This window comes from Thalassophryne amazonica, chromosome 16 (assembly GCF_902500255.1).
Source record: "Thalassophryne amazonica chromosome 16, fThaAma1.1, whole genome shotgun sequence".
NCBI classification, from domain to species: domain Eukaryota; kingdom Metazoa; phylum Chordata; class Actinopteri; order Batrachoidiformes; family Batrachoididae; genus Thalassophryne; species Thalassophryne amazonica.
Genome location: NC_047118.1, coordinates 79,631,710 through 79,659,273, shown reverse-complemented (window position 1 = coordinate 79,659,273; position 27,564 = coordinate 79,631,710). Strand labels below are relative to the sequence as shown.

Genomic DNA, 27,564 nt, shown 5'->3' with positions numbered 1-27,564 from the left:
CCATTATGTGAGTCCACACTCTACACACAGAGAGACCACTCAAAGGTGTACAAAAACAGCAAACACTTCCTGGCTTAATTACTAATCAGCTTCCCAACCTGCAGGCATGGAACATCCAGTTCACAAAACTCCACTGCAGTGGAAGCCGATACATGACTAACGTACAGCTCAATATAATAAGGTGTGAGGGACACCACATTTACTGACTGTATAAACGTTAGTCACAAAATCTAACGTACCTCAGGAAGTGTGCTGACGAGCGTGAGACCTCACCCCCTCCTCTTTCACAGACCGTGCATCAATCAATCAATCAATCAATTTTTTTTTTATATAGCGCCAAATCACAACAAACAGTTGCCCCAAGGCGCTTTATATTGTAAGGCAAGGCCATACAATAATGATGTAAAACCCCAACGGTCAAAACGACCCCCTGTGAGCAAGCACTTGGCTACAGTGGGAAGGAAAAACTCCCTTTTAACAGGAAGAAACCTCCAGCAGAACCAGGCTCAGGGAGGGGCAGTCTTCTGCTGGGACTGGTTGGGGCTGAGGGAGAGAACCAGGAAAAAGACATGCTGTGGAGGGGAGCAGAGATCGCTGCTCCCCTCCACAGGACGTTCTCTGCATCCACTGATGATGAGATGGCTCCCGAGACGACGATCTCACCCGTCTGGTCACAAGGTCGAGTCTCTGGCAAATACACACTGTATACTCCAGTCTTAAATGCCACCATGTTCCAATCCATATAGATGCACCACAGCTGTGATTCCTGACGAGCCGCAGGTGATCAGGGTGAGGTCCTGATAACCTCAGCAACACAGCCACTCAGTCCCAAATGCAAGCCACCTGGAAGGAAAAACAAAAGACAGAAACAAAAAGGCAGCCAGGCCCCCCAGCCATACAACACCTCATGCCACTTCATTGATGGGAAGATGTGGATTTGTCCTGAGGATTGTAAATATTTTGAAACACATGAAAGGAAAAGCTGCAGGAATCTGTGCTGAATTTCTTCAGGAAGCAGGAGATGATCGTCTCAATTACAAAGAATCGTCTCCTTCAGTTGGGAGACAGGTATCAGACTAAGACAGGCCTTGCCATCCCTATGTAAAGGAAATCTTTATGGTTGAGATCATATTTATCTGACAGGGAAAGTTTGTTTTCATTCATTCTCTATACTTGCTATCCCAGCAGTCATAGGCTAAGAGGCAGGATATGCCTTTGACAGGATGCCAGTCTATCACAGAGCCACATATATACAGATAAACTGTTTCACACGCACACCTATGGCCAATTTTAATGTTTCCAATTCACCTAACCTGCATGTCTTTGGAAGTGGAAGGAAGCTGGAGCACCCACACAAAATCCATGTAAACTCCACACAGAAAGGACGAGGTGGGAAGTGAACCCACAACCTTTTTGCTGTGAGGCAACAGTGTGAACCACTAAGACACTGTGCCGCCCGCCAATATGTTTTCTATATTGTAATCACATCCACATTTTCAACAGTTAATATGGAGTGCCCCAAGGTTCTGTGTTGGGTCCTTTGTTATTTGTTTTGTATATAGCACTATACAAGGTCTGTTAGAAAAGTATCCGACCTTATTATTTTTTTAAAAAAACATATGGATTTGAATCACATGTGATTGCGTCAGACAAGCTTGAACCCTCATGCGCATGCGTGAGTTTTTTCATGCCTGTCGGTTGTGTCATTCGCCTGTGAGCAGGCTTTGAGTGAGGTGTGGTCCACCCCTCTCGTCTATTTTTTATTGCGAATAAATGTCTGAACGATTTGGAGCTTTGCTGCATCAATTTTTTTCCAGAAACTGTGAGAGACCTCTAGGTGGACACCGTTCGAAAAATTAATATGGCTTTCAGGGACGATTTTATGGGGATTAAACAGATTACGGGGTGTTACTGCCGCTTTAAGGATGGCCCACAACTGCTGAGAGCGCGGCGCGCTCCCAGCCCCCATCGACAGGCTGACACCCCGCTGGAACAACCAGATCATTTCCAACGTGAAAGCTTTGTTGATCTTTCACAAAAAGGCAGAAGATGTGGACATCAGCACTTTTTCCAGCACATTCCACCGTTACAGGAGTTTTTTTCATGGAAAGAAAAGCGGAGGGACGAGCCACGGCTCCGTTCATTACGTGGGACAAAACCACCTCGGTGTTGGTCTCTCAGGACAGCTTTCAGGTGGATTTCAGACGGATTCTGGTTGCTTTCCAGTCGTGTGAATATCCGATTGTGATTGTGCATGAGCTGGACATGCCAGAACATGTCCTGTGAGGCTTCATCATGGCATTGCTTTGCGCCGAGCGGCTGCACTGCGACGCGCGGTGGAGCAGCTTCTCTTTCCATGACAAAAACTCGTGTAACAGTGAAATGTGCCCTTCATTTTTAAACTGGACGCTGTCTTGATCTGGTATGTCATCTGACTAGCACAGGAATTGTGAAAAGACGTGGACATCAGCACTTTTTCCAGCACATTCCACCGTTACAGGAGTTTTTTCATGGAAAGAAAAGCGGAGGGACGCGCCACGGAGCTGTTCATTACGCGGGACAAAACCACCTCGGTGTTGGTCTCTCAGGATAGCTTTCAGGTGGATTTCAGACGGATTCCGGTTGCTTTCCAGTTGTGTGAATATCCGATTGTGATTGTGCATGAGCTGGACATGCCAGAACATGTCTCGTGAGGCTTCATCACGGTGTTGCTTTGCGCCGAGCGGCTGCACCGCGACGCGCAGAACTCCTCCGCACGTCTGTCTTAATGTGCCGGATCAAGACAGCGTCCAGCCCCCTTCGACAGGCTGACACCCCGCTGCGCTCTCAGCAGTTGTGGGCTGTCCTTAAAGCGGCAGTAACACCCCGTAATCTGTTTAATCCCCATAAAATCGTCCCTGAAAGCCATATTAATTTTTCAAACGGTGTCCACCTGGAGGTCTCTCACAGTTTCTGGAAAAAAAATTGATGCAGCAAAGCTCCAAATCGTTCAGACATTTATTCGCAATAAAAAATAGACGAGAGGGGTGGACCACACCTCACTCAAAGCCTGCTCACAGGCGAATGACACAACCGACAGGCATGAAAAAACTCACGCACGCGCACGAGGGTTCAAGCTTGTCTGACGCAATCACACGTGATTCAAATCCATATGGTTTTTTTCAAAAATAATAAGGTCGGATACTTTTCTAACAGACCTCGTATGCTGTCTGTCTATTCCTTTATTCCTTAATTCTTAATAATAGCAGTAATGACACAGTGATTCTTACATCTACAATCAAGAAGTCCAGCCAGCACCAAGCATTGGTGAAGTAGGTCTTGAAGCCATAGGCAAACCACTTAAGAACCATCTCCAGCACAAACACAAAGGTGAAGATTTGGTCGGCATACTCCAAGATGGTCTTTATGATTCGACGCTGCTCCAGGTAGATGTCTTCAAATGCCTGGTTTAGAAAAAAAATGTAATAAATTATGAAGTTAAAAAAGTGAAATAAAAGTAAGCAGTATATATATATAGTATCTCTCTTGCAGATGCAAAGTGAATGAATGAAAACTACACATACTATCAGTACTATGAGCACAACTTTTATTCAGTCCTGATCCTTTCTCTCTAACTTAAGCCCCAGTCACACGACACTAATGGACAACAAAGCCCAAACGAAACAAGAAATCTGGACTTTCGTTGACTTTCGGAGGCAGTGTTTAAACTTCGTTCAGCTTTGTTCCTCCTGCTGTCGCAACACAGCCAAAAATGTTAAACTGTTGAAAAATTTGAATGAATACCGCAGTCTGCCTCAATTCATCTGTTTGAGTTTTTGATGGTTTGTTATCATAACTTTAGCATTTTGTTTGACTTTCATTCAACTTCGTTCAACCTCCCAAGTCCGATGTATTGAATGAAGGTTGACGAACACAACGATATCTGAACGAATCAATAACTAAAGCTTCATCGAGCTGAACGAAACAGCCTTGTATCGCTAATGAATTGTTCATTTTTGGGACGAAAAAGCAACATTTTAATATAGAAACAATAGCGTTAAAACATTTGATCAACTACTTTATTTACACGTTTCAACAGTTTGCGGCTGGCCTGCGTGTGCGTGTCTTCGGGAGCAGCCTTCGTCTGACACAGGCAGTTCCCCATGGCTGATGCCAAGACAAAGTAAAGTGTATAGATAAAGTGTACAACAAGGTACAGACACACCGTGAGAACTCAGAATGTGAAGACAAAAAAAAAAAAAAATCTCGTACCTGCAAGTACTGCAGACATGAGGACAAGGCTGCCTGCGCTCAGTTTTATACTCGCTTTCGGTCACGTCATCATGAATGTTTCATTTAAAGCATCAAGGTCAACATTCACTTTGTTTTTCGTTCATTAGTTTTGGTTTTGTTTCAATCCTTTTTTTTTGCACTTTTGATTCACAGGCTTTTCGGTAATGGGTAAGTTGCAGGATCTTTCATCTACCTTTTGACTTTTTATCCTTCGTACAGCTATCGCCGTGAGACCAGGCCCTTAAAGGGTCAGTCTGGGCTTTTGGTTGTTTGTTTGTTTATGTGGAGGAGGTGACCATTCTATTTTTTCCTGTGATTTATGCAGTTGTATGCAAAAGTTTGGGCACCCCTGATAATTTTCATGATTTTCCTTTACAAATCAGTGGTTGTCTGGATCAGGAATTTCAGTTAAATAGATCATATAGCAGACGAACACACTGATATCTGAGAAGTTAAATGGACTTTCTAGTATTTACAAAAAGTGTGCAAAAATTATTTAAACAAAATTAGGCAGGTGCATAAATTTGGCCACCCTTGTCATTTTATTGATTTGATACATTTACATTTATTTGAATACATACCTGGAACACAAAATTGGTTTGGTAAGCTCATTGGCCCTTGACCTCCTTACACAGGTGAATCCAATCATGAGAAAGAGTATTTAAGGTGGCCATTTGCAAATGTTTCCCCTCTTTGCGTCTCTTCAAATGAGTGGCAACATGGAAGCCTCTAAACAACTCTCAAATGATCCGAAAACAAAGATTGTTCAACATCATAGTTTAGGGGAAGGATACAAAAAGCTATCTCAGAGATTTCAGCTGTCAGTTTCCACTGTGAGGAACATAGTGAGGAAATGGAAGACCGCAGGCAAAGTACTAGTTAAGGCCCGAAGTGGCAGGCCAAGAAAAATCTCAGAAAAGCTGAAGCAAAGGATGGTGAGAATAGTCATAGTCAACCCACAGACCTGTTCCAAAGACCTACGATGCTCTTGCTGCAGCGCTTGTCTCTGTGCATCATTCAACTATACAGCGCACTTTGCAGAAAGAGATGTTGTATGATGCTGTAATGCAGAGGAAGCCTTTTCTGCGTACACACCACAAACAGAGTCGCTTGAGGTATGCTAAAGCACATTTGGACAAGCCAGCTTCATTTTGGAATAAGGTGCTGTGGACTGATGAAACTAAAATTGAGTTATTTGGATGTAACAAGGGGCGGTATGCATGGCTGAAAAAGAACGCAGCATTCCAAGAAAAATACTTGCTACCTACAGTAAAATTTGGAGGTGGTTCCATCATGCTGTGTCACTGTGTGGCCAGTGCAGGTACTGGGAATCTTGTTAAAGTTGAGGGTCACATGGATTCCAGTCAATATCAGCAGATTCTTGAGAACAATGTTTATGAATCAGTGACAAAGTTGAAGTTGCGCCGGGGCTGAATTTTTCAACAGGACAGCGACCCTAAACACTGCTCAAAATCTACTAAGACATTCATGCAGAGGAACAAGTACAATGTTCTGGAATGGCCATCTCAGTCCCCAGACCTGAATGTTATTGAAAATCTGTGGTGTGATTTTAAGCAGGTTGCCCATGCACGGAAACCAACAAACCTGATGTTGTGTGAAAGTGTAATGACACGGACCCACAACAGGGGGCGTAAATGAACGGTCAATGGAAGTAAAGAGTAACACTTTTAATGTTGTGAAATGTGCACAACGAATACAGATACAATTCAATATTACAGTCAGTTTGTACAGTTGGTGTCGTGTGGGCAGGCTCGAGGATAGGAGACGCCTGTCCAGATAAGAGTCGGGACCCACACGATTTCCACCGCCAACGGATCTGGAACACACTGGAGCCGCCAAGTCCCGAGTCACCAGGTGGCCACCATCTCAGCTGTCAGATCGGGTACTGCTGGCAGGGAGCAGAAACAGTCAAGGGTGGGTGTGTGCACACACCCAGCAAACAGTCAGCAGAGTTCTGATAATGAAGGGAGAAAAACACCACCTCCCACTTCTCACAGTCGTGCAGATCCTACTCTCACTTAACAGCTGAGGAGCGGAAACGCCAACTCCTCCTGACCAGCTGCAAGTGTACTGGAATGTCTGCAAACTCAGAATGCAAAGTACAGCTTCTCGAGCTTAGTAGCAAAATACGTTGCAACAACAAGCTTAGCTGAAACAGAATGAAGATGGCTGAGAGTTTACCTGAGAACGTCAGATGATTTCTCGGCAGGGGTGTGGTGTCTTCTCCAGGCTTTTATGGATGGCTAGATGAGATGATGAAGGACAGCTGTCAGGGTCCCTGGCGGCGAACTGCGCCCTCTGGTGCCTGAAGCCCGTCTACAGGCAGAGCGCCCTCTGGTGTTGGCCAGCAGTACCTCCTCTTCGGGCGGCCCACACAACAGGACCCCCCCCCCCTCAATGGGCGCCTCCTGGTGCCCGACCAGGCTTGTCGGAGTATCGGGCGTAGAAGTCGGTCAGGAGGGCCGGGTCCAGAATGAAGCTCCGTTTCACACAGGAGCGTTCTTCGGGTCCGTACCCCTCCCAGTCCACCAGATACTGGAACCCCCGGCCCTGTCGACAGACGTCCAGAAGCCTGCGGACGGTCAACGCAGGCTCACCATCGATGATCCGGGCAGGAGGTGGCGCTGGTCCGGGAGTGCAGAAGGTGGAGGTGTGATACGGTTTGATCCGGGACACGTGAAAGACTGGATGAATCCGCAGTGAAGCTGGCAACCGCAGCTTCACTGCGGCTGGACTGAGGACTTTGATGATAGAAAAAGGTCTGATGTATCTGTCCTTTAGTTTATGGGAGTCCACCTGCAGAGGGATGTCCTTAGTTGATAGCCAAACCTCCTGCCCGGGCTGGTATGCAGGGGCTGGGGAACACCGGCGGTCTGCATGGTCCTTAGCCCTCGTCCGGGCAGTCAGAAGAGCAGAGCGGACAGTGCGCCATACCCGACGGCATCTCCTGAGGTGGGCCTGGACCGAGGGGACCTCAACCTCTCCCCCCACGGCTGGAAACAATGGGGGCTGGTACCCCAAACACGCCTCAAAGGGGGAGAGGCCGGTGGCAGACGAGACCTGACTGTTGTGGGCGTACTCGATCCAGGCCAGGTGTTGACTCCAGTCCGTCGGGTGTGCGGAGGTGACACACCGCAGAGTTTGCTCCAGGTCTTGGTTCGTCCGCTCTGCCTGTCCATTGGTTTGAGGGTGCTACCCGGACGAGAGGCTCACAGTGGCCCCCAGTTCCCTACAGAAACTCCTCCAGACTTGCAAGGAAAACTGGGGACCACGATCCGAGACTACATTCGTGGGGATACCATGCAGACGCACGACATGGTGGACCAGGAGGTCTGCAGTCTCCTGGGCCGTCGGGAGCTTCAGGAGGGCCACGAAGTGGGCCGCCTTGGAGAACCGGTCCACTATCGTCAGGATGGTCATCATGCCCTGGGACACAGGGAGACCCGTAACGAAGTCCAGACCTATGTGGGACCAGGGGCAAGGAGGCACCGGCAGCGGCTGGAGGAGTCCTTGGGCCTTCTTATGATCAGCCTTGCCCCTGGCACAGGTGGTGCAGGCCTGGACGTACTCCCGGACGTCGGTCTCCATCGACGCCCACCAGAAGTGCTGCTGGACCACTGCCACAGTTCTACGCACCCCTGGGTGACAGGTGAGCTTCGAACCATGACAGAAGTCCAAGACCGCAGCCCTGGCCTCTGGTGGGATGTACAGCCGGTCTTTAGGTCCATCTCCGGGGTCCGGGTGTCGTGTCAGGGCCTCCCGGATGGTCTTTTCCACGTCCCAGGTGAGGGTTGCGACGACAGTGGACTCGAGGATGATGGTGTCCGGTGGATCCGACAGCTCTGGCCTGACTTCCTCTTCATGCACCCGGGACAGTGCATCGGACCGTTGGTTTTTAGTCCCGGGGCGATACGTGATCTGGAAGTCAAACCGACCAAAGAACAGTGACCAACGGGCTTGCCTGGAGTTCAGACGCCTTGCGGTCCGGATGTATTCCAGGTTCCGATGGTCCGTGAAAACCATGAAGGGAATCGAGGCTCCCTCCAGAAGGTGTCTCCACTCCTCAAGAGCCTCTTTCACCGCCAGAAGTTCCCGATTGCCGACGTCATAGTTCCTTTCAGCCGGGGTCAACCTGCGGGAAAAAGAGGCACTAGGATGGAGTACCTTATCGGACTCCCCACTCTGGGACAGCACGGCTCCTATCCCTGAGTCAGAGGCATCCACTTCGACAATAAACTGGCGATCAGGGTTAGGCTGCACCAGAACTGGTGCAGTCGAAAACCGCTGTTTCAACTCCTTGAACGCGGCTTCGCACCGATCCGACCAGGTGAAGGGGACTTTAGTGGAGGTCAGGGCTGTCAGGGGGCTAACAACCTGACTGTAGCCCTAAATGAACCTCCAATAGAAGTTTGCAAAACCGAGGAACTGTTGCAGCTTCCTACGGCTTGTTGGTTGGGGCCAATCTCTCACCGCCGCAACCTTGGCCGGATCAGGGGCGACGGAGTTGGAGGAGATTATAAACCCCAGGAAGGACAAAGAAGTGCGGTGGAACTCACACTTCTCGCCCTTCACAAACAGCCGGTTCTCCAACAACCGCTGCAGGACCTGACGTACATGCGTAACATGAGTCTCAGGATCCGGGGAAAAGATGAGTATATCGTCTAGATATACGAAGACAAACCGATGCAGGAAGTCCCGCAAGACGTCATTAACCAAGGCTTGGAACGTCGCGGGGGCATTGGTGAGACCGAACGGCATGACCAGGTACTCAAAATGACCTAACGGGGTGTTAAATGCCGTCTTCCACTCGTCTCCCTTCCGGATCGGAACCAGGTGATACGCATTTCTAAGATCCAACTTTGTAAATATTTGGGCTCCATGCAGGGGCGTGAACACCGAATCCAGAATGGGTAACGGGTATTGGTTGCGAACAGTGATCTCGTTCAGCCCTCTGTAATCAATGCATGGATGGAGTCCGCCGTCCTTCTTGCCCACAAAAAAGAAACCAGCACCCATCGGGGAGGTGGAGTTCCGGATCAACCCGGCAGCTAATGAGTCCCAGATGTAGGTCTCCATTGATTCGCGTTCCGGACGTGAGAGGTTGTACAGCCTGCTGGACGGGTACTCAGCACCCGGTATCAAATCAATGGCACAATCGTACGGACGGTGCGGGGGCAATGTGAGCACCAGATCTTTGCTGAAGACGTCAGCAAGATCAATCAATCAATCAATCAATTTTTTTTTTATATAGCGCCAAATCACAACAAACAGTTGCCCCAAGGCGCTTTATATTGTAAGGCAAGGCCATACAATAATGATGTAAAACCCCAACGGTCAAAACGACCCCCTGTGAGCAAGCACTTGGCTACAGTGGGAAGGAAAAACTCCCTTTTAACAGGAAGAAACCTCCAGCAGAACCAGGCTCAGGGAGGGGCAGTCTTCTGCTGGGACTGGTTGGGGCTGAGGGAGAGAACCAGGAAAAAGACATGCTGTGGAGGGGAGCAGAGATCGATCACTAATGATTAAATGCAGAGTGGTGCATACAGAGCAAAAAGAGAAAGAAACAGTGCATCATGGGAACCCCCCAGCAGTCTACGTCTATAGCAGCATAACTAAGGGATGGTTCAGGGTCACCTGATCCAGCCCTAACTATAAGCTTTAGCAAAAAGGAAAGATCATGGTACTCAGCTGGCACCGCCGCCAGATTGGGGGGGACTAAAACCTCCTCTTTAGCTGTCACACCGGGTGGAACCGAGGATCCTAAACACTCCCGGTGGCAGGTTTCGCTCCACTGCGTCACAACCCCAGACGGCCAATCAATCCGGGGACTGTGTTTTAACACCCATGGAAAACCCAGAATCACTCGGGAGGTAGAAGGTGTTACATAAAACACAATCTCCTCCCTGTGATTTCCAGACACAACCATTGTCACTGGCTGTGTCTTGTGTGTGATTAAAGGGAGAAGGGTGCCATCTAGAGCCCGCACCGACAATGGTGACGGTAAGGCCACTAGAGGGAGCCCAACCTCCTTTGCCCATCTGCTATCCAGCAGATTCCCCTCCGACCCCGTGTCCACCAGTGCTGGGGCATGAAGGGTTAAATCCCCACTTAGGATCGTAACTGGGATTCGTGCGGATTTGCGGGATTTCCCCTCATGTGTGTTATGGCCCACCCTTAGCCCAGTCTCTAAGGGCGGGCGTTGTAGTTTGACCGTTTGGGGCAATTTCTCTGTATGTGCTCACTCGAGCCGCAGAAAAAACACTCCCCACAGGCCAGCTTCCTTTGTCTGTCTTCTAATTTTACTTTAGCCCTGCTCGTGTCCATAGCTTCGTCAGCAGGGGGAGCTGTCACCTCACGGAGGGCTCTGGCAGTGGAGCGGGGGGACGACAACATCCGTTCGGACCCGGAAGGAAGAGGGACGGCTCGTGCCCGGCCACGCCCTTCGCCTCACTCCCGGCGATGTTCTTCTAGTCGGCTGTCAAGCCATATAACGAGATCAATAAGCCCATCTAAATCCCGCGGTTCTTCCTTCACCAGCAAATTCTCCTTCAGGACTGGAGACAGTCCGCTTACGAAGGCGGTGCGGAGCGCAACGTTATTCCAGCCGGACCTCGCTGCCGTGATGCGGAAGTCGACTGCATATTCGGCTGCGCTCCGACGCCCCTGTCTCATCGACAGCAGCACGTTCGAAGCGGTCTCACCTCTGTTAGGATGATCAAACACTTGTTTGAACTCCCGCACAAACCCAGTGTATGTAGTAAGGAGCCGTGAGTTCTGCTCTCAAAGTGCCGTAGCCCAGGCGCGTGCCTCTCCTCGAAGCAGATTCACCACATAAGTCACCTTGCTAGCGTCAGACGCGTACATGACCGGACGCTGTGAAAAGACCAGCGAACACTGCAATAAAAAATCACCGCATGTCTCGACACAGCCTCTATACGGCTCAGGAGGACTTATGTATGCTTCAGGGGAAGGGGGGGGGGGTTCGTTGAACGGCCACTGGAATATCTGTATCTGGCACTCACACAGGAGGAGGTGCCGCAGCAGCGCCCTGTGCGTGCGCTTCCACCTGAGCGGTGAGAGCCTCCATCCTCCGATTGAGGATTACGTTCTGCTCGGTTACCAAGTCCAACCGAGCAGTGAAGGTGGTTAGAATTTGCTGCAGCTCACCTAATATGCCTCCTGCTGGTCCCTGTGCCTCCTGCGTTTCCATTGGTGGTTCACTCTATGGTTGACGCCCCTCAGGATCCATGACAGTTGGCCGAGAAATCCTGTTGTGTGAAAGTGTAATGACACGGACCCACAACAGGGGGCGTAAATGAACGGTCAATGGAAGTAAAGAGTAACACTTTTAATGTTGTGAAATGTGCACAACGAATACAGATACAATTCAATACTACAGTCAATTTGTACAGTTGGTGTCGTGTGGGCAGGCTCGAGGATAGGAGACACCTGTCCAGATAAGAGTCGGGACCCACACGATTTCCACCGCCAACGGATCTGGAACACACCAGAGCCGCCAAGTCCCGAGTCACCAGGTGGCCACCATCTCAGCTGTCAGATCGGGTACTGCTGGCAGGGAGCAGAAACAGTCAAGGGTGGGTGTGTGCACACACCCAGCAAACAGTCAGCAGAGTTCTGATAATGAAGGGAGAAAAACACCACCTCCCACTTCTCACAGTTGTGCAGATCCTACTCTCACTTAACAGCTGAGGAGCGGAAACGCCAACTCCTCCTGACCAGCTGCAAGTGTACTGAAATGTCTGCAAACTCAGAATGCAAAGTACAGCTTCTCGAGCTTAGTAGCAAAATACGTTGCAACAACAAGCTTAGCTGAAACAGAATGAAGATGGCTGAGAGTTTACCTGAGAACGTCAGATGATTTGGTGTCTTCTCCAGGCTTTTATGGATGGCTAGATGAGATGATGGACAGCTGTCAGGGTCCCTGGCGAACTGCGCCCTCTGGTGCCTGAAGCCCGTCTACAGGCAGAGCACCCTCTGGTGTTGGCCAGCAGTACCTCCTCTTTGGGCGGTCCACACAACACCTGAAATGTTTTGTAAAGAAGAATAGCCCAAAATACCTTCAACCAGAATTCAGACTCACATTGGAAGCTATAGAAAGCGTTTAGAGGCTGTTATTTCTGCAAAAGGAGGCTCTACTAAATATTGATGTATTTTTTTCTGTTGGGGTGCCCAAATTTATGCACCTGCTTAATTTTGTTTAAATAATTATTGCACACTTTCAGTAAATACTGGAAACTTCATTTCACTTCTCAAATCAGAGTGTTCGTCTGCTATATGATATATTTAACTGAAATTTCTGATCCAGACAACCAATGATTTATAAAGGGAAATCATGAAAATTATCAGGGGTGCCCAATCTTTTGCATGCAACTGTACCTGTCCTGTTTCAGTTTAGCATAAAGTACTTTCATTTGGACACTACTGTTATTTGATCATTCTGAAAGTTTTCAGATACCATCATGTTTTTCATTTTGTGTTCTGTTGCAGTGCCAAGGTCATCAAAGTCCATTTGGACAGGTGATGGCCAAGAGATTAATCAGTAGGCTTGAGAACAGAGGATCCTTGGTTGAAATCCCTGTCAGAGTTGAAAATCACCAAGGGTCCCTGGGTAAGACCTTTAATCCCTAGTTGCTCTCAGTGTGTCGTTGACCATCTTGCATGACAGCATGCTGACATGTAGGTTGAGGCATCACTTTGAGCATCTGCTTCAGAAGGAAAGTGTTCCGGAAATGCACTCTATTACCATTTCGTCCTCAAGAAGTAGTACCTGAACATAAACTGACTATAATGTCTATCAATTTACTGGGGACCATGCAAATTCTCAAAATGTCACACATAGTAGCAGAATCAATTGACTTAAATACTTTGTGAAAATCCCCAGTTATCCTCATGAAAAATTCAAAATAAAACAGGAAAAATACACCAAAATTTTTACAACACCAAATCAGACAAAGTTGGGACAGTTTGAAAAATCCAGAAAAAAGTGATTCTTACATTTACTTTGACTTTTATTTCATTGCAGATTATGAACCCAATATATTTCATATTTTCTGTGGTCAACTTTATTTGTACACCCATTCATGCATTTAAAGGCCTCCAACACTTTCCAAAAAAGTTGGGATGCTAAAGCATTTACTGCATTGCAATATTGCCATTCTTTATCACAACACTCAAAAGACATTTTGGCATTGAGGTAACCAAGTGATGAAGCATTTCAGGTGTTATTTTGTTCCATTCTTCCTGTAAACACATCTTAATTTGTGCAACAGTAACAAGTCATTGTTGATGCATTTTCTATTTCAAAATGCTCAACACTTTGTCTATTGGGGACAAGTCAGGACCACAGGCAGGCCAGTCCAGTACCCATACCCTCTTCTTCCACAGTCGTGCCTTTTTAATGTGTGCAGAATGTGGTTTGTATTGTCTTGCAGAAAACTGCATGGACATTCCTGGAAAACATGAGAAGTCATGCGTTGTTATCCTTGCTTCTCTCCAAGGTTAACATAAGGCTTCTTTATTTTTACACAGCAATGCATGGACATCCCTGAAAAACATCTCTTGAAATCAGCATATGCTTCCTTAAAATATGAATGTACTTTTCTGTATTATGATAACTCTGGATGTCCTTGTCTTCTATAGTCCTGATCAAAAAATACACCTGGGATACTGATTTGTCTGACCACAACACACATTTCTGCTGTGCAGTGGTCCAACCCAGATGTCTCTGTGCCCAGAGACGTCAAAGCCACTTCTGTGCAAGGTTAACATAAGGCTTTCTTTATTTTTACACAGCAAATTTTAAGCATTATTTGTGAATCTAATTCCGCATTGTTGTGCTTGACTAAGTAATCCATTGCCCATGTGGTTATATCAGTTATTGATGAATGACAGTTCTTGATGCAGTGTCCCCTGAGGGATTGGAGATCACTGGTCTTCAGTGTAGTCTTACCCTCTTGTCCTTCATGCAATGAACTTCCTCCAGATTCCTTGAATATTTTAATAATATTATATACTAACAAAGTATACAGGAAAGTGTGCAGCAGTATACTGAGACAACGTATTAGATTCCAAAAGAAAGCTTTCAAAGCATTTTGAAGTAGCAGCTATAACAGATACACTGAGCCTTTATTTAAGTCCTAATAATTATGAAATGACTGACTCTGTAGTGTAATGAAAATGGATGTAACTTTTAATTTTTTCTGATTATGTTATGAAGTTGTCAATAAAATGTATCTATCACAACACCAGGTGGCAGTAAAAGACATTTGCAGCAGTAACAGCGCCACCTAGTGTATACTGAAGTATGATGGGAATGACAGATTATAATAAATTATGAGAATGCACAAAATTCACGTCAAGACTGGAAACAAAGTGTAATAAAAAATGCTGACATTTGTTTGCAATAAATAAGCAACATTTTCACAAAACTATACTGTTTTTATGCATTTTGTTGGGGGGGCTTGCCCGAGAGCTATTTTCGGTGTCAAAACGGGGGCCCATAGCGCCCGAACCATAATAGCTGGTGCAAATGTGATGGCAGATTTGGAATCTGTGGATGTTTTTGTCCTAGAAAACATCTTCACATAATTTTCCATGACCTACCTTTATGAACTACAGACAAAAAAGCAGTGCTCAGTGACAATGCATTGAATGTCATACATAGAAGCTGGACGGATTCATACTCGCTAGGCAAAAATGCCATCTGGCGGAAACTGGCGGTGTATCACAGATCGGCGGTTCTAATTAACTGCAAAATGTGGTCAGTTAAGGGGATCTGTGAAAGAGACATGATGTGCGTTTGTAACTACAGAGGATATGGGAAGATCGAGAGCGTAGAGATGATGTGTGAGGTGAGCAGATCCAGAGAACATTGAGGACAAAAAATGGGACCTCCACGCTTAGTATATAGAAGATAGATGGAGAAATATGCAAATTCCTTCAAAACTTTGAGGAAAATTGGTTTTAAAAAGTTTTTCAAAGCATTTGCTAACAAACTGGAGATCCTCTGCTTTGCTTCTCAAAGACTCAGTCTTTGATAGCTACTGCTTTTGTACGAAATCATGATTGCAATCACCTGTTGAAATCATAATCATTATTATTATTTTACCTCATTACTAAACTGCCCTCATTCCAACTGTTTTTGGAATGTGTTGCAGGTCTGAAATGCAGGAATAGGTGTATATACAGTAGTGTTCAGAATAATAGTAGTGCTATGTGACTAAAAAGATTAATCCAGGTTTTGAGTATATTTCTTATTGTTACATGGGAAACAAGGTACCAGTAGATTCAGTAGATTCTCATAAATCCAACAAGACCAAGCATTCATGATATGCACACTCTTAAGGCTATAAAATTGGGCTATTAGTAAAAAAAAAAAGTAGAAAAGGGGGTGTTCACAATAATAGTAGTGTGGCATTCAGTCAGTGAGTTCGTCAATTTTGTGGAACAAACAGGTGTGAATCAGGTGTCCCCTATTTAAGGATGAAGCCAGCACCTGTTGAACATGCTTTTCTCTTTGAAAGCCTGAGGAAAATGGAACGTTCAAGACATTGTTCAGAAGAACAGCGTAGTTTGATTAAAAAGTTGATTGGAGAGGGGAAAACTTATATGCAGGTGCAAAAAATTATAGGCTGTTCATCTACAATGATCTCCAATGCTTTAAAATGGACAGAGATGCATGGAAGAAAATGGAAAACAACCATCAAAATGGATAGAAGAATAACCAGAATGGCAAAGGCTCACCCATTGATCAGCTCCAGGATGATCAAAGACAGTCTGGAGTTACCTGTAGGTGCTGTGACAGTTAGAAGATGCCTGTGTGAAGCTAATTTATTTGCAAGAATCCCCTGCAAAGTCCCTCTGTTAAATAAAAGACATGTGCAGAAGAGGTTACAATTTGCCGAAGAACACATCAACTGGCCTAAAGAGAAATGGAGGAATATTTTGTGGACTGATGAGAGTAAAATTGTTCTTTTTGGGTCCAAGGGCCGCAGACAGTTTGTGAGACGACCCCCAAACTCTGAATTCAAGCCACAGTTCACAGTGAAGACAGTGAAGCATGGTGGTGCAAGCATCATGATATGGGCATGTTTCTCCTACTATGGTGTTGGGCCTATATATCGCATACCAGGTATCATGGATAAGTGTGGATATGTCAAAATACTTGAAGAGGTCATGTTGCCTTATGCTGAAGAGGACATGCCCTTGAAATGGGTGTTTAAACAAGACAATGTCCCCAAGCACACTAGCAAATGAGCAAAATCTTGGTTCCAAACCAACAAAATTAATGCCTTGCAGATGTGAAGAAATCATGAAAAACTGTGATTATACAACTAAATACTAGTTTAGTGATTCACAGGATTGCTAAAAAAGCAGTTTGAACATAATAGTTTTGAGCTTGTAGCATCAACAGCAGATGCTACTATTATTGTGAACACCCCCTTTTCTAGTTTGTTTTACTAATAGCCCAATTTCATAGCCTTAAGAGTGTACATATCATGAATGCTTGGTCTTGTTGGATTTGTGAGAATCTAGTGAATCTACCTTGTTTCCCATGTAACAATAAGAAATATACTCAAAACCTGAATTAATCTTTTTAGTCACATAGCACTACTATTATTCTGAACACTACTGTATGTATATTTGTATGTGCACTGTTGTAGTTTTAGTCTTGTGTTTATCTTTCTCGGTGCTTTGATTTCTGGAAAGCCGTATTAAAAATAAAGTTCTTATTATTATTAAATTAAAATAAATTTTAATTTAAAGTAAAAACAACCGGCTGCACTGATGATCACCTACAATTCCGTAGTTTACTGAATTGAACATAATAGTACTTTGCTATTTCGTACCACAATCCTCTAACATCCATATTAAAATGCAAAAATACACAAAGCATCACTTTTCACTGATAAACATTTTTTTTAAAAAATTGAGGTTACTAATTTAAGTGGCATATTCCTGTAGTTTCTGAAAACATCACAGAGGTTTGGACAAAAACATCTTAGCTACTGAATTGCTGGCTTTGTTTCTCTGGATGCTAATGTGATGTTCAAGTTAACTCACCTCTGGTTTGGCTTAACCAGGTTAGTGGTTCTCCAGCAGCCATCAGCTGTGTTTGTTAGTACACATACATTCCTGACAGCCAGTCAGACCAAACAGATCCAGAAGCTCATGCTGTGGATCTTCAGCGTTGGTGTTACATTGAGCTTCACTGTTAATAAGCATAGAGATGATCACTGTGGAGACTTTAAACCTGATGGTGCACAGCACATATGGTAAAAATCAATTTTTAGCCATTTTACACACTGTTTAGAGGATCGCGTCCCTTAATCTAAGGAATAATAATGTTTTTTCTTCAATCAGGAAGCTCTTCTCACAGCATTAGACACTATGAAACAGTCTATGAAGCTAAAAACAAAAATCAGGCAATGTTTTCATCCTCTACAGGGCACAGCCCACATTGGGATGAACTGACTGGTTAAATTATGTGTTGTTGAAACCTAAAGTAATGGAGTAATTGAAGGAGCTTGCTATACTATGCTACGCTATGCTTTGCTGTGCAAAGATCTTTGCAGTAGTCTCCAAATGTCTCATTGTATCTCATTAAACATATCCATTTATCACCAAATTCTTTCCAAGGACCAACATGCACCCAGGTCTAGATCACTCACTGAATGAGGCCATATCAGGGGAACTGTGCTAAACTGGTTGAAAACCTATTTAACAGGCATCAATTTGTACATATTTGTGAATATAAATGATCATGATGTATGAATGTTACATGTGGGGTACCTCAGGGATCAGTTTTGGGTCCAAACAGTTCCTTCTACACATAAATTACATATGTCGAATGTCCAAAACTTTGTATTTCAGTTTGTGGGCTGGATTTGTGGAACAGGCTGGATGAAGAATTACAGAAGCACCAATATACAGCACTTATTTTTGTTTATCATTTATTTTTTTGGCATGGGGGTATTGGGCTGTAAATACCTTGGATTTACATGCTGATGTAATTGAGTTGTCTTTTAATATTAAATATTTGAATATTAAGAAGGGGTTAGGAGTTTACTTCTTCCTACTTCTTTTTGTGCATTGTTTCTTAGCTGACATACTTTCTTGTGGACTATTTTTTATTTTTCCTTTGTTCAAAATAAATTTAATTAATTCATTCATTCATACTGCATTTTGTGGGACAATTAAAACTTTATCAAGATGCAGACAGTATTTTTGTGTTGGGGCACAAAAAAAATTGGTTAATTTAAAATGTATTTACAGTGTCAGTGTGAAAGTTAGTGATAAGTCATTGTGTTAAAACAGACAAACACTCAGATAAACTGTTCACACAGTTTTAGGATGAATGTGTTTGTTCACCAGCGCTCCGCTGCTCAGCAGGATCATGAAGATAATGAACGTCTCAAAGTAATTGTGTTCTACTATGGAGAAACATGCTCTCCTGAAGTTAGACCAGGTCTTCCCTCTGCCATGAGACGTGTCTATGTCCAGGCAGGGACACCGTCTGTAACACTCTGACACACACAACACACACAGACACACACAGCAGAGTTCTGAACAACACAACACGCTGAATCCACATTTCAAAAAACATTCCAACATGGTCCCACAGCCAGAGACATATTAAAACAATGAGACCTTTGAGCAGCATGGTGGAACAAAAAGGTTTGTAGGTTCAATTCCACAGAGATGATGAAGCTGTGCACCTCCCGTGAAGAGCAGAGCGGGCGCCAGAGATAGAAATAAAAAGTAAACAAACACCAGGGGGCAGACTTTAGGATCATGGCACTGTATATCATGGAATTTTCTTAAGTTAAAGTAAGGAAAAGAGATGCCCTCATTAAAATATGCAAAGGAGCCAGCAGCACACTCTGGTTTTGTCTGAAATTTGAAACTAACATTAACCTCTCCTTGATCTGGAACCTCATTTGTTAAACTTTGTATAACGGCTGAGTGGATCCTTGTCATTTGATTGGTGGGTTGTATGTCACGTGACATGGATTATTCATACTATTTGCGGTTGTGTTTCATTGACCATGCAATAGTACTTTTTAGCATGCAATTTTGGTGAAGTTTGCTATTGCACATCCCAACAACCTCACATGCGCACACTACGGTGTTTAGCTAATAGTGGGGCGGCATTGCAAAACAACTGTGCATTCCTGGATAAAATCATCAGATTTGGCACACATATTCTAAATCAATTCATGTTTATTTTCAGAAATGGAACCATCCTGGAGCTGACCTCTAATGAGCTACAGGGGTCAATAAAGATTTATACAGGGGTCAAAATTTGAAAATGCTCCAATCATGTTGAAAACTATACCACATTATTTGTCTGATCATAACGATTCCAAAAAGGTATAGTTTGGACACTCTATGACTGAATGTTCTAGAGTTATGGGCCTTTCACACTGAAAGCTTCAGGATGATGCATCAAAGCTTTCCAACGTGTCGTAACGCCAGGCCAATGCGTTTCCAATGTGTCATGATGTCAGTTGCTTCACTTCGGAAGCGTCAAGGGAGGCGGAAATTGTTACGTCACACTCTGGCTGTTTCCACAACCCGAAAAAAAGTTGAGCGATCGCCATCTTGAATTTGCGTCGCCTGAACCACAAAAAAGCTTTAAAAAACAGCAGTAGAACGATTCTCCCATCACCCTGCTGGGAGAAGCTTTGTTTCAGCTACTTTTCAGAATTACGCCGACCGAGGGAGGACTGACGACTTGGTGGGATATCGATCGAACCGCGACAGTGGGCCGACCTGCAAGGAGAAGCCGGGATTTGGGGCATCATCCCTTGGCAGAGCAAGACAGGCAGCCGGGGTGATGGAGCAAACCCACTCAGTCTGAAGTCTCCCACTTTTTGGATATATGCAAAGTCCCAGTTTGCCCAACAGAGTTTAGTTCTGCAGCTTTATCAAGGTGAGAATAATATAAAAGTAAAACGTGATGTTTACTGAACTGCTGTGAAGGTTTAATGATCGGCTAACGTTAGTGTAGCCTTTTAGCACAGTTGATCTGAGTGAACACTTTAATTTCTAAATGGTTCAGTCTTTTTTATTTTTACCAAATAAAGCTACAGCTTTTTTCGGAGACCACAAAAGCTCAACTTTAAATAACTTTTAAGTAACTTTAAAGAAATAACTTTTTTCTGGCATTTTTTTCCCCCATCATTTTCTCCATTTTTTTAATATATAAACTGTTTACTGTTTCTTTATATTTAAAGAAATATTTTTATTTGTCCCAATCAGGAACATTTGCTGTGCAGACAACCAAACTTCCACTGATGAGCTGAACACCACGAAGTCCAGTCGAAAGAAAACATCTCTGCTCTTCAAAATAGGACAAAAGTGTCTTCAGCAACACCACCAGAGTTCAAAGCTGCAGAAGAGACCTTCATCTGGTCCAGAGAATCCAGCAGAACATCACCTGCTTCTAAATAAAAGGCTCTTTGAACAGCAACTATTTTATTATTTTTTAAAAAGCTGTTTCATTTTATATTTTAACAATAAATGAACGGATCATTAAAAATGTCCACGAAATCAAAGTCCAGAGACATTTGCACAGGTAGAAGCTCTCCACTTATTGTGCTCAAATTCATATTTTAGAAATGATTGTCCTGATAACAGCATTAAAGGCAAATACATATTTTGACGTAATTACAAGTTGAAATGACTATAAAAATTCATCATGAGTTTTATGTCACAGAAATCCTACTTTACAATCACACTGTAGTCATTGTTAAATTATTTCCTGTTGCATTTATAATAAACATTTGTATTTATTTACAGTGTCTGTTTTTCTGGTTGAAATGAGAGTGGTTTCTTTTCTTCAGAAAACTGCTCTATAAATGAGCAGTCTTGTGACACGTTTCTGTTTGGTATCGATCAGTGGTTTATGCACCAATCTGTTTTGCAGAAATCAGTAGTTTCTGCACCGATCTGTTTTGTAGAGATCAGTAGTTTCTGCACCGATCTGTTTTGTAGAGATCAGTGGTTTCTGCTACTAGTCTTCCGTGTTTTGGCCCGACGCATCGTTCCTATTGGACAGCGCAAAGCTACGTCACAGCTCAGAGCGTCGAAAGTTGGATTGGGTTGAACTTTGACCGCGTCAGTCTGCCGACAAGTGGCAATGCGCGCTCCCATCAGAAGCGTCGCTTTAGCTTGGCTTTTGACGCGATGCTTCTGACGCCTCTAAAAAGCAACGCGTCTCATTGAAATAATGCTTTTTAGACCAATTCCTGACTCCTCTGATGCTTCTGACGCGTTCAGTGTGAAAGGCCCATTATGGGGTAAAAACAGCAAAAATGGTGACAAAGGTCTCAGTTTCTACAGGGGTCAAAAGTTAAAGTTGCCCCATTTTTGGTAACAAAAGTGATGCAAATTATTGGCTGAAATAAAAGGATTTAAAAAATGGAATCGTTTGGACTATGTTGAATGCTTGGTGTCCAAAGTAAAGGTCAAAGAAGTTTGACGTCCATTGGATTCTATGACATGTGACATATTTCAGGTTGTCCTAAAAGTTCCCTAAAAAGCCTTCAGTTAATTCAAAATGCTGCAGCTACAGTAGTGACGGGGACTAGAAGGAGAGAGCATATCTCACCCATATTGGCCTCTCTTCATTGGCTTCCTGTTAATTCTAGAATAGAATTTAAAATTCTTCTTCTTACTTATAAGGTTTTGAATAATCAGGTCCCATCTTATCTTAGGGACCTCGTAGTACCATATCACCCCAATAGAGCGCTTCGCTCTCAGACTGCAGGCTTACTTGTAGTTCCTAGGGTTTGTAAGAGTAGAATGGGAGGCAGAGCCTTCAGCTTTCAGGCTCCTCTCCTGTGGAACCAGCTCCCAATTCAGATCAGGGAGACAGACACCCTCTCTACTTTTAAGATTAGGCTTAAAACTTTCCTTTTTGCTAAAGCTTATAGTTAGGGCTGGATCAGGTGACCCTGAACCATCCCTTAGTTATGCTGCTATAGACGTAGACTGCTGGGGGGTTCCCATGATGCACTGTTTCTTTCTCTTTTTGCTCTGTATGCACCACTCTGCATTTAATCATTAGTGATCGATCTCTGCTCCCCTCCACAGCACGTCTTTTTCCTGGTTCTCTCCCTCAGCCCCAACCAGTCCCAGCAGAAGACTGCCCCTCCCTGAGCCTGGTTCTGCTGGAGGTTTCTTCCTATTAAAAGGGAGTTTTTCCTTCCCACTGTAGCCAAGTGCTTGCTCACAGGGGGTCGTTTTGACCGTTGGGGTTTTACATAATTATTGTATGGCCTTGCCTTACAATATAAAGCGCCTTGGGGCAACTGTTTGTTGTGATTTGGCGCTATATAAAAAAAAATTGATTGATTGATTGATTGATATTTTGATTTGATTTAACCTTTATTTAACCAGGTAAGTTATTAAGAAAAAAATCTTATTTACAATAATGATCTGGTGAGGTTACCCCATAACATGATAACTAAGCATGACATATCATGCAAACTATTTTTTTTAAAATGCTATTAACTCAACCAATAATTTGCATAATTTTTTTTACCAACATTGGAGCAACTTTAAGTTTTGACCCCTGTACAAACTGAAACTTACCTTTTTCACCATTTTTGCAGTTTTTAACCTCATAACTTCAGAACATTCAGTCATAGATAGTCCAAACTATACCTTTTTGGAATTGTTATGATCAGACAAATAATGTGATATAGTTTAGTTAATTTAGAATATGTTTGCCAAATTTGATGCTTTTATCACAAAATGCACAATTATTATGGAAATTGTAGTTAAGCTGCTCCACTATAAACATTTAAAGCAGCTAACTGACACTACTAATTCTTCTAACAAAATACAAACCAAATCCACTACGCTGCCATCTGGAGACATGAAGAGCTGTTAGGATTTCTTATATCATTTTTTGCAGGACTGAGGAACTACACAAAGTTCATGTTGGGCTGTAGAGGCAAGCAAGAGGCTCTTGCTTGCCTCTACTGGTGGTTGGCTCTCACTGCGGTATTGTATCACTTCCTGTTCCGGAGCACAGCGGTGTTTTGCTGTATCTGTTAGCTGTTTAATCTGCGCAGTTAGATTGATCTAGTTACCTAGATAATGATTTGTTTCACAGTGTAATCTTCACGTGCCTTAACTAAAGCACTCCCTCTGCTGAATCACCTCTAAATTATTTACACATTATTCACTTTGTGTGTTTTTAGGAATCCGCTAGCTTAGCGCAGCTACTAGCTCTTAGCCGGTTTAGCATGGCGGCTTCTCCTGTCTCTCCTGCACTTTTCTGCTCTGGGTGTGAAATGTTTAGTTATTCCTCGGCCTCCTTTAGCAGTAATGGTACTTGTAATAAGTGTAGCTTATTCGTAGCTTTGGAGGCCAGGCTGGGCGAATTGGAGACTCGGCTCCGCACCGTGGAAAATTCTACAGCTAGCCAGGCCCCTGTAGTCGGTGCGGACCAAGGTAGCTTAGCCACCGTTAGTTTCCCTCTGGCAGATCCCGAGCAGCCGGGAAAGCAGGCCGACTGGGTGACTGTGAGGAGGAAGCGTAGCCTTAAACAGAAGCCCCGTGTACACTGCCAACCCGTTCACATTTCTAACCGTTTTTCCCCACTCTGCGACACACCCGCCGAGGATCAAACTCTGGTTATTGGCGACTCTGTTTTGAGAAATGTGAAGTTAGCGACACCAGCAACCACAGTCAATTGTCTTCCAGGGGCCAGAGCAGGCAACATTGAAGGAAATTTGAAACTGCTGGCTAAGGCTAAGCGTAAATTTGGTAAGATTGTAATTCACGTCGGCAGTAATGACACCCGGTTACGCCAATCGGAGGTCACTAAAATTAACATTGAATCGGTGTGTAACTTTGCAAAAACAATGTCGGACTCTGTAGTTTTCTCTGGGCCCCTCCCCAATCGGACAGGGAGTGACATGTTTAGCCGCATGTTCTCCTTGAATTGCTGGCTGTCTGAGTGGTGTCCAAAAAATGAGGTGGGCTTCATAGATAATTGGCAAAGCTTCTGGGGAAAACCTAGTCTTGTTAGGAGAGACGGCATCCATCCCACTTTGGATGGAGTAGCTCTCATTTCTAGAAATCTGGCCAATTTTCTTAAATCCTCCAAACCGTGACTATCCAGGGCTGGGACCAGGAAGCAGAGTTAGTCTTACACACCTCTCTGCAGGTTCTCTCCCCCTGCCATCCCCTCATTACCCCATCCCCGTAGAGACGGTGCCTGCTCCCAGACCACCAATAACCAGCAAAAATCTATTTAAGCATAAAAATTCAAAAAGAAAAAAATAATATAGCACCTTCAACTGCACCACAGACTAAAACAGTTAAATGTGGTCTATTAAACATTAGGTCTCTCTCTTCTAAGTCCCTGTTAGTAAATGATATAATAATTGATCAACATATTGATTTATTCTGCCTTACAGAAACCTGGTTACAGCAGGATGAATATGTTAGTTTAAATGAGTCAACACCCCCGAGTCACACTAACTGCCAGAATGCTCGTAGCACGGGTCGAGGCGGAGGATTAGCAGGAATCTTCCATTCCAGCTTATTAATTAATCAAAAACCCAGACAGAGCTTTAATTCATTTGAAAGCTTGACTCTTAGTCTTGTCCATCCAAATTGGAAGTCCCAAAAACCAGTTTTATTTGTTGTTATCTATCGTCCGCCTGGTCGTTACTGTGAGTTTCTCTGTGAATTTTCAGACCTTTTGTCTGACTTAGTGCTTAGCTCAGATAAGATAATTATAGTGGGAGATTTTAACATCCACACAGATGCTGAGAATGACAGCCTCAACACTGCATTTAATCTATTATTAGACTCAATTGGCTTTGCTCAAAATGTAAATGAGTCCACCCACCACTTTAATCATATCGTAGATCTTGTTCTGACTTATGGTATGGAAATTGAAGACTTAACAGTATTCCCTGAAAACTCCTTTCTGTCTGATCATTTCTTAATAACATTTACATTTACTCTGATGGACTACCCAGCAGTGGGGAATAAGATTCCTTACACTAGAAGTATTTCAGAAAGCGCTGTAACTAGGTTTAAGGATATGATTCCTTCTTTATGTTCTCTAATGCCATATACCAACACAGTGCAGAGTAGCTACCTAAACTCTGTAAGTGAGATAGAGTATCTCATCAATAGTTTTACATCCTCATTGAAGACAACTTTGGATGCTGTAGCTGCTCTGAAAAAGAGAGCTTTAAATCAGAAGTGCCTGACTCCGTGGTATAACTCACAAACTCGCAGCTTAAAGCAGATAACCCGTAAGTTGGAGAGGAAATGGCATCTCACTAATTTAGAAGATCTTCACTTAGCCTGGAAAAAGAGTCTGTTGCTCTATAAAAAAGCCCTCCGTAAAGCTAGGACATCTTACTACTCATCACTAATTGAAGAAAATAACAACAACCCCAGGTTTCTTTTCAGCACTGTAGCCAGGCTGACAAAGAGTCAGAGCTCTATTGAGCCGAGTATTCCTTTAACTTTAACTAGTAATGACTTCATGACTTTTTTGCTAATAAAATTTTAACTATTAGAGAAAAAATTACTCATAACCATCCCAAAGACGTATCGTTATCTTTGGCTGCTTTCAGTGATGCCGGTATTTGGTTAGACTCTTTCTCTCAGATTGTTCTGTCTGAGTTATTTTCATTAGTTAGTTAGGGCTGGATCAGGTGACCCTGAACCATCCCTTAGTTATGCTGCTATAGATGTAGACTGCTGGGGGGTTCCCATGATGCACTGTTTCTTTCTCTTTTTGCTCTGTATGCACCACTCTGCATTTAATCATTAGTGATCAATCTCTGCTCCCCTCCACAGCATGTCTTTTTCCTGGTTCTCTCCCTCAGCCCCAACCAGTCCCAGCAGAAGACTGCCCCTCCCTGAGCCTGGTTCTGCTGGAGGTTTCTTCTTGTTAAAAGGGAGTTTTTCCTTCCCACTGTAGCCAAGTGCTTGCTCACAGGGGGTCGTTTTGACCGTTGGGGTTTTACATAATTATTGTATGGCCTTGCCTTACAATATAAAGCGCCTTGTTTGTTTAACTGTTTGTTGTGATTTGGCGCTATATAAAAAAATTGATTGATTGATTGATTGATTGATTGATTAGTTACTTCATCCAAACCATCAACATGTCTGTGTGTGTGTGTGTGTGTGTGTGTGTGTGTGTGTGTGTGTGTGTGTGTGTGTGTGTGTGTGTGTGTGTGTGTGTGTGTGTGTGTGTGTGTGTGTGTGTGTGTGTGTGTGTTTTCTTACTCTCAGTGCAGCAATCTTCAGGTCCACCTTCATCAATATCTTCATGAACGTCAGGGAGATTTTGCACTGTGCTGCACTTTGAGGACTTTTCCTCACACTGCAAAGACACATCCAACAGCAGAACAGATTATATAATGGCTGAGTGGATCCTTGTCATTTGATTGGTGCTTTGTATGTCACAAGACATGGATAAATTTGTCCCATTTGGAGCTACTGACACAACAACAAGCCAGCGCTTTTGTGTCAGATTAGCTTTCTCTCAGCAAAAGAGATGTAGACAGAGGAGAGCTAGTTACAGGAGAGACAGCACTATACTCTGCAAGCAGAAGATAGTGCTGATTACAGGACAGAAAGGAAGAGAGAGCGAAAAAACAATTTCTCTTTACATCATAATGACTTGCCGGCATATCACGCAAGTCATCAACAGGCATACAGTTTTAACTTATGGTTAAAATTTTAACCAAACTAATTCCAGACAAGTTACTTAAATTAACGTCACTTCTAGGTTTTATATAGTGAAAATATCAGCTATGTTTTAGTTTTAAAGTAATGCACTGGCCAGTAAGTGGCAGTGTTCATGGCAGTATTGGCCATATTCTTTGCACACCAGAGAGTTGCTGCAGCCTCTTATTAATGTGATGAAAAGCATAAAAATGTACATTTTGGTTGTATAATGTTCATTTACAATTGTCGTAATGTGGATTCTCTGTGCTGTTGAGGCCGTATATCTGTGGTTTAGACTGCAGCAACTGGCCAGTACTGCCATCTACTGGCCAGTAGATGGCAGGATAGACCCTGAAAATTTTTAATAACATGAGTTTCTGGCATGCATACATAAAACAAACACAATAACAACGTCTATAAACCCAGAGAACATATTCACAAGAGTTTTAGGCACAATATACAAAGAGTTTAATACTGTTGTCCGTATGCAGTGTCTCAATGCATTTCTCCTGTCATGAAACGTTACCCATA

General features: G+C 43.8%; 1 protein-coding gene across 1 annotated transcript in view; it reads right to left on the bottom strand.

Annotated features, from left to right (window-relative positions):
- The window catches only part of scn4ab (sodium channel, voltage-gated, type IV, alpha, b), a 214,308-nt gene that overhangs the window by 40,424 nt on the left and 146,320 nt on the right, over nucleotides 1-27,564 (bottom strand). The window contains 3 exon segments of the mRNA XM_034189852.1: nucleotides 3,270-3,443; nucleotides 18,685-18,839; nucleotides 26,590-26,686. Of these exon segments, the coding sequence (XP_034045743.1) occupies nucleotides 3,270-3,443; nucleotides 18,685-18,839; nucleotides 26,590-26,686 (426 nt within the window).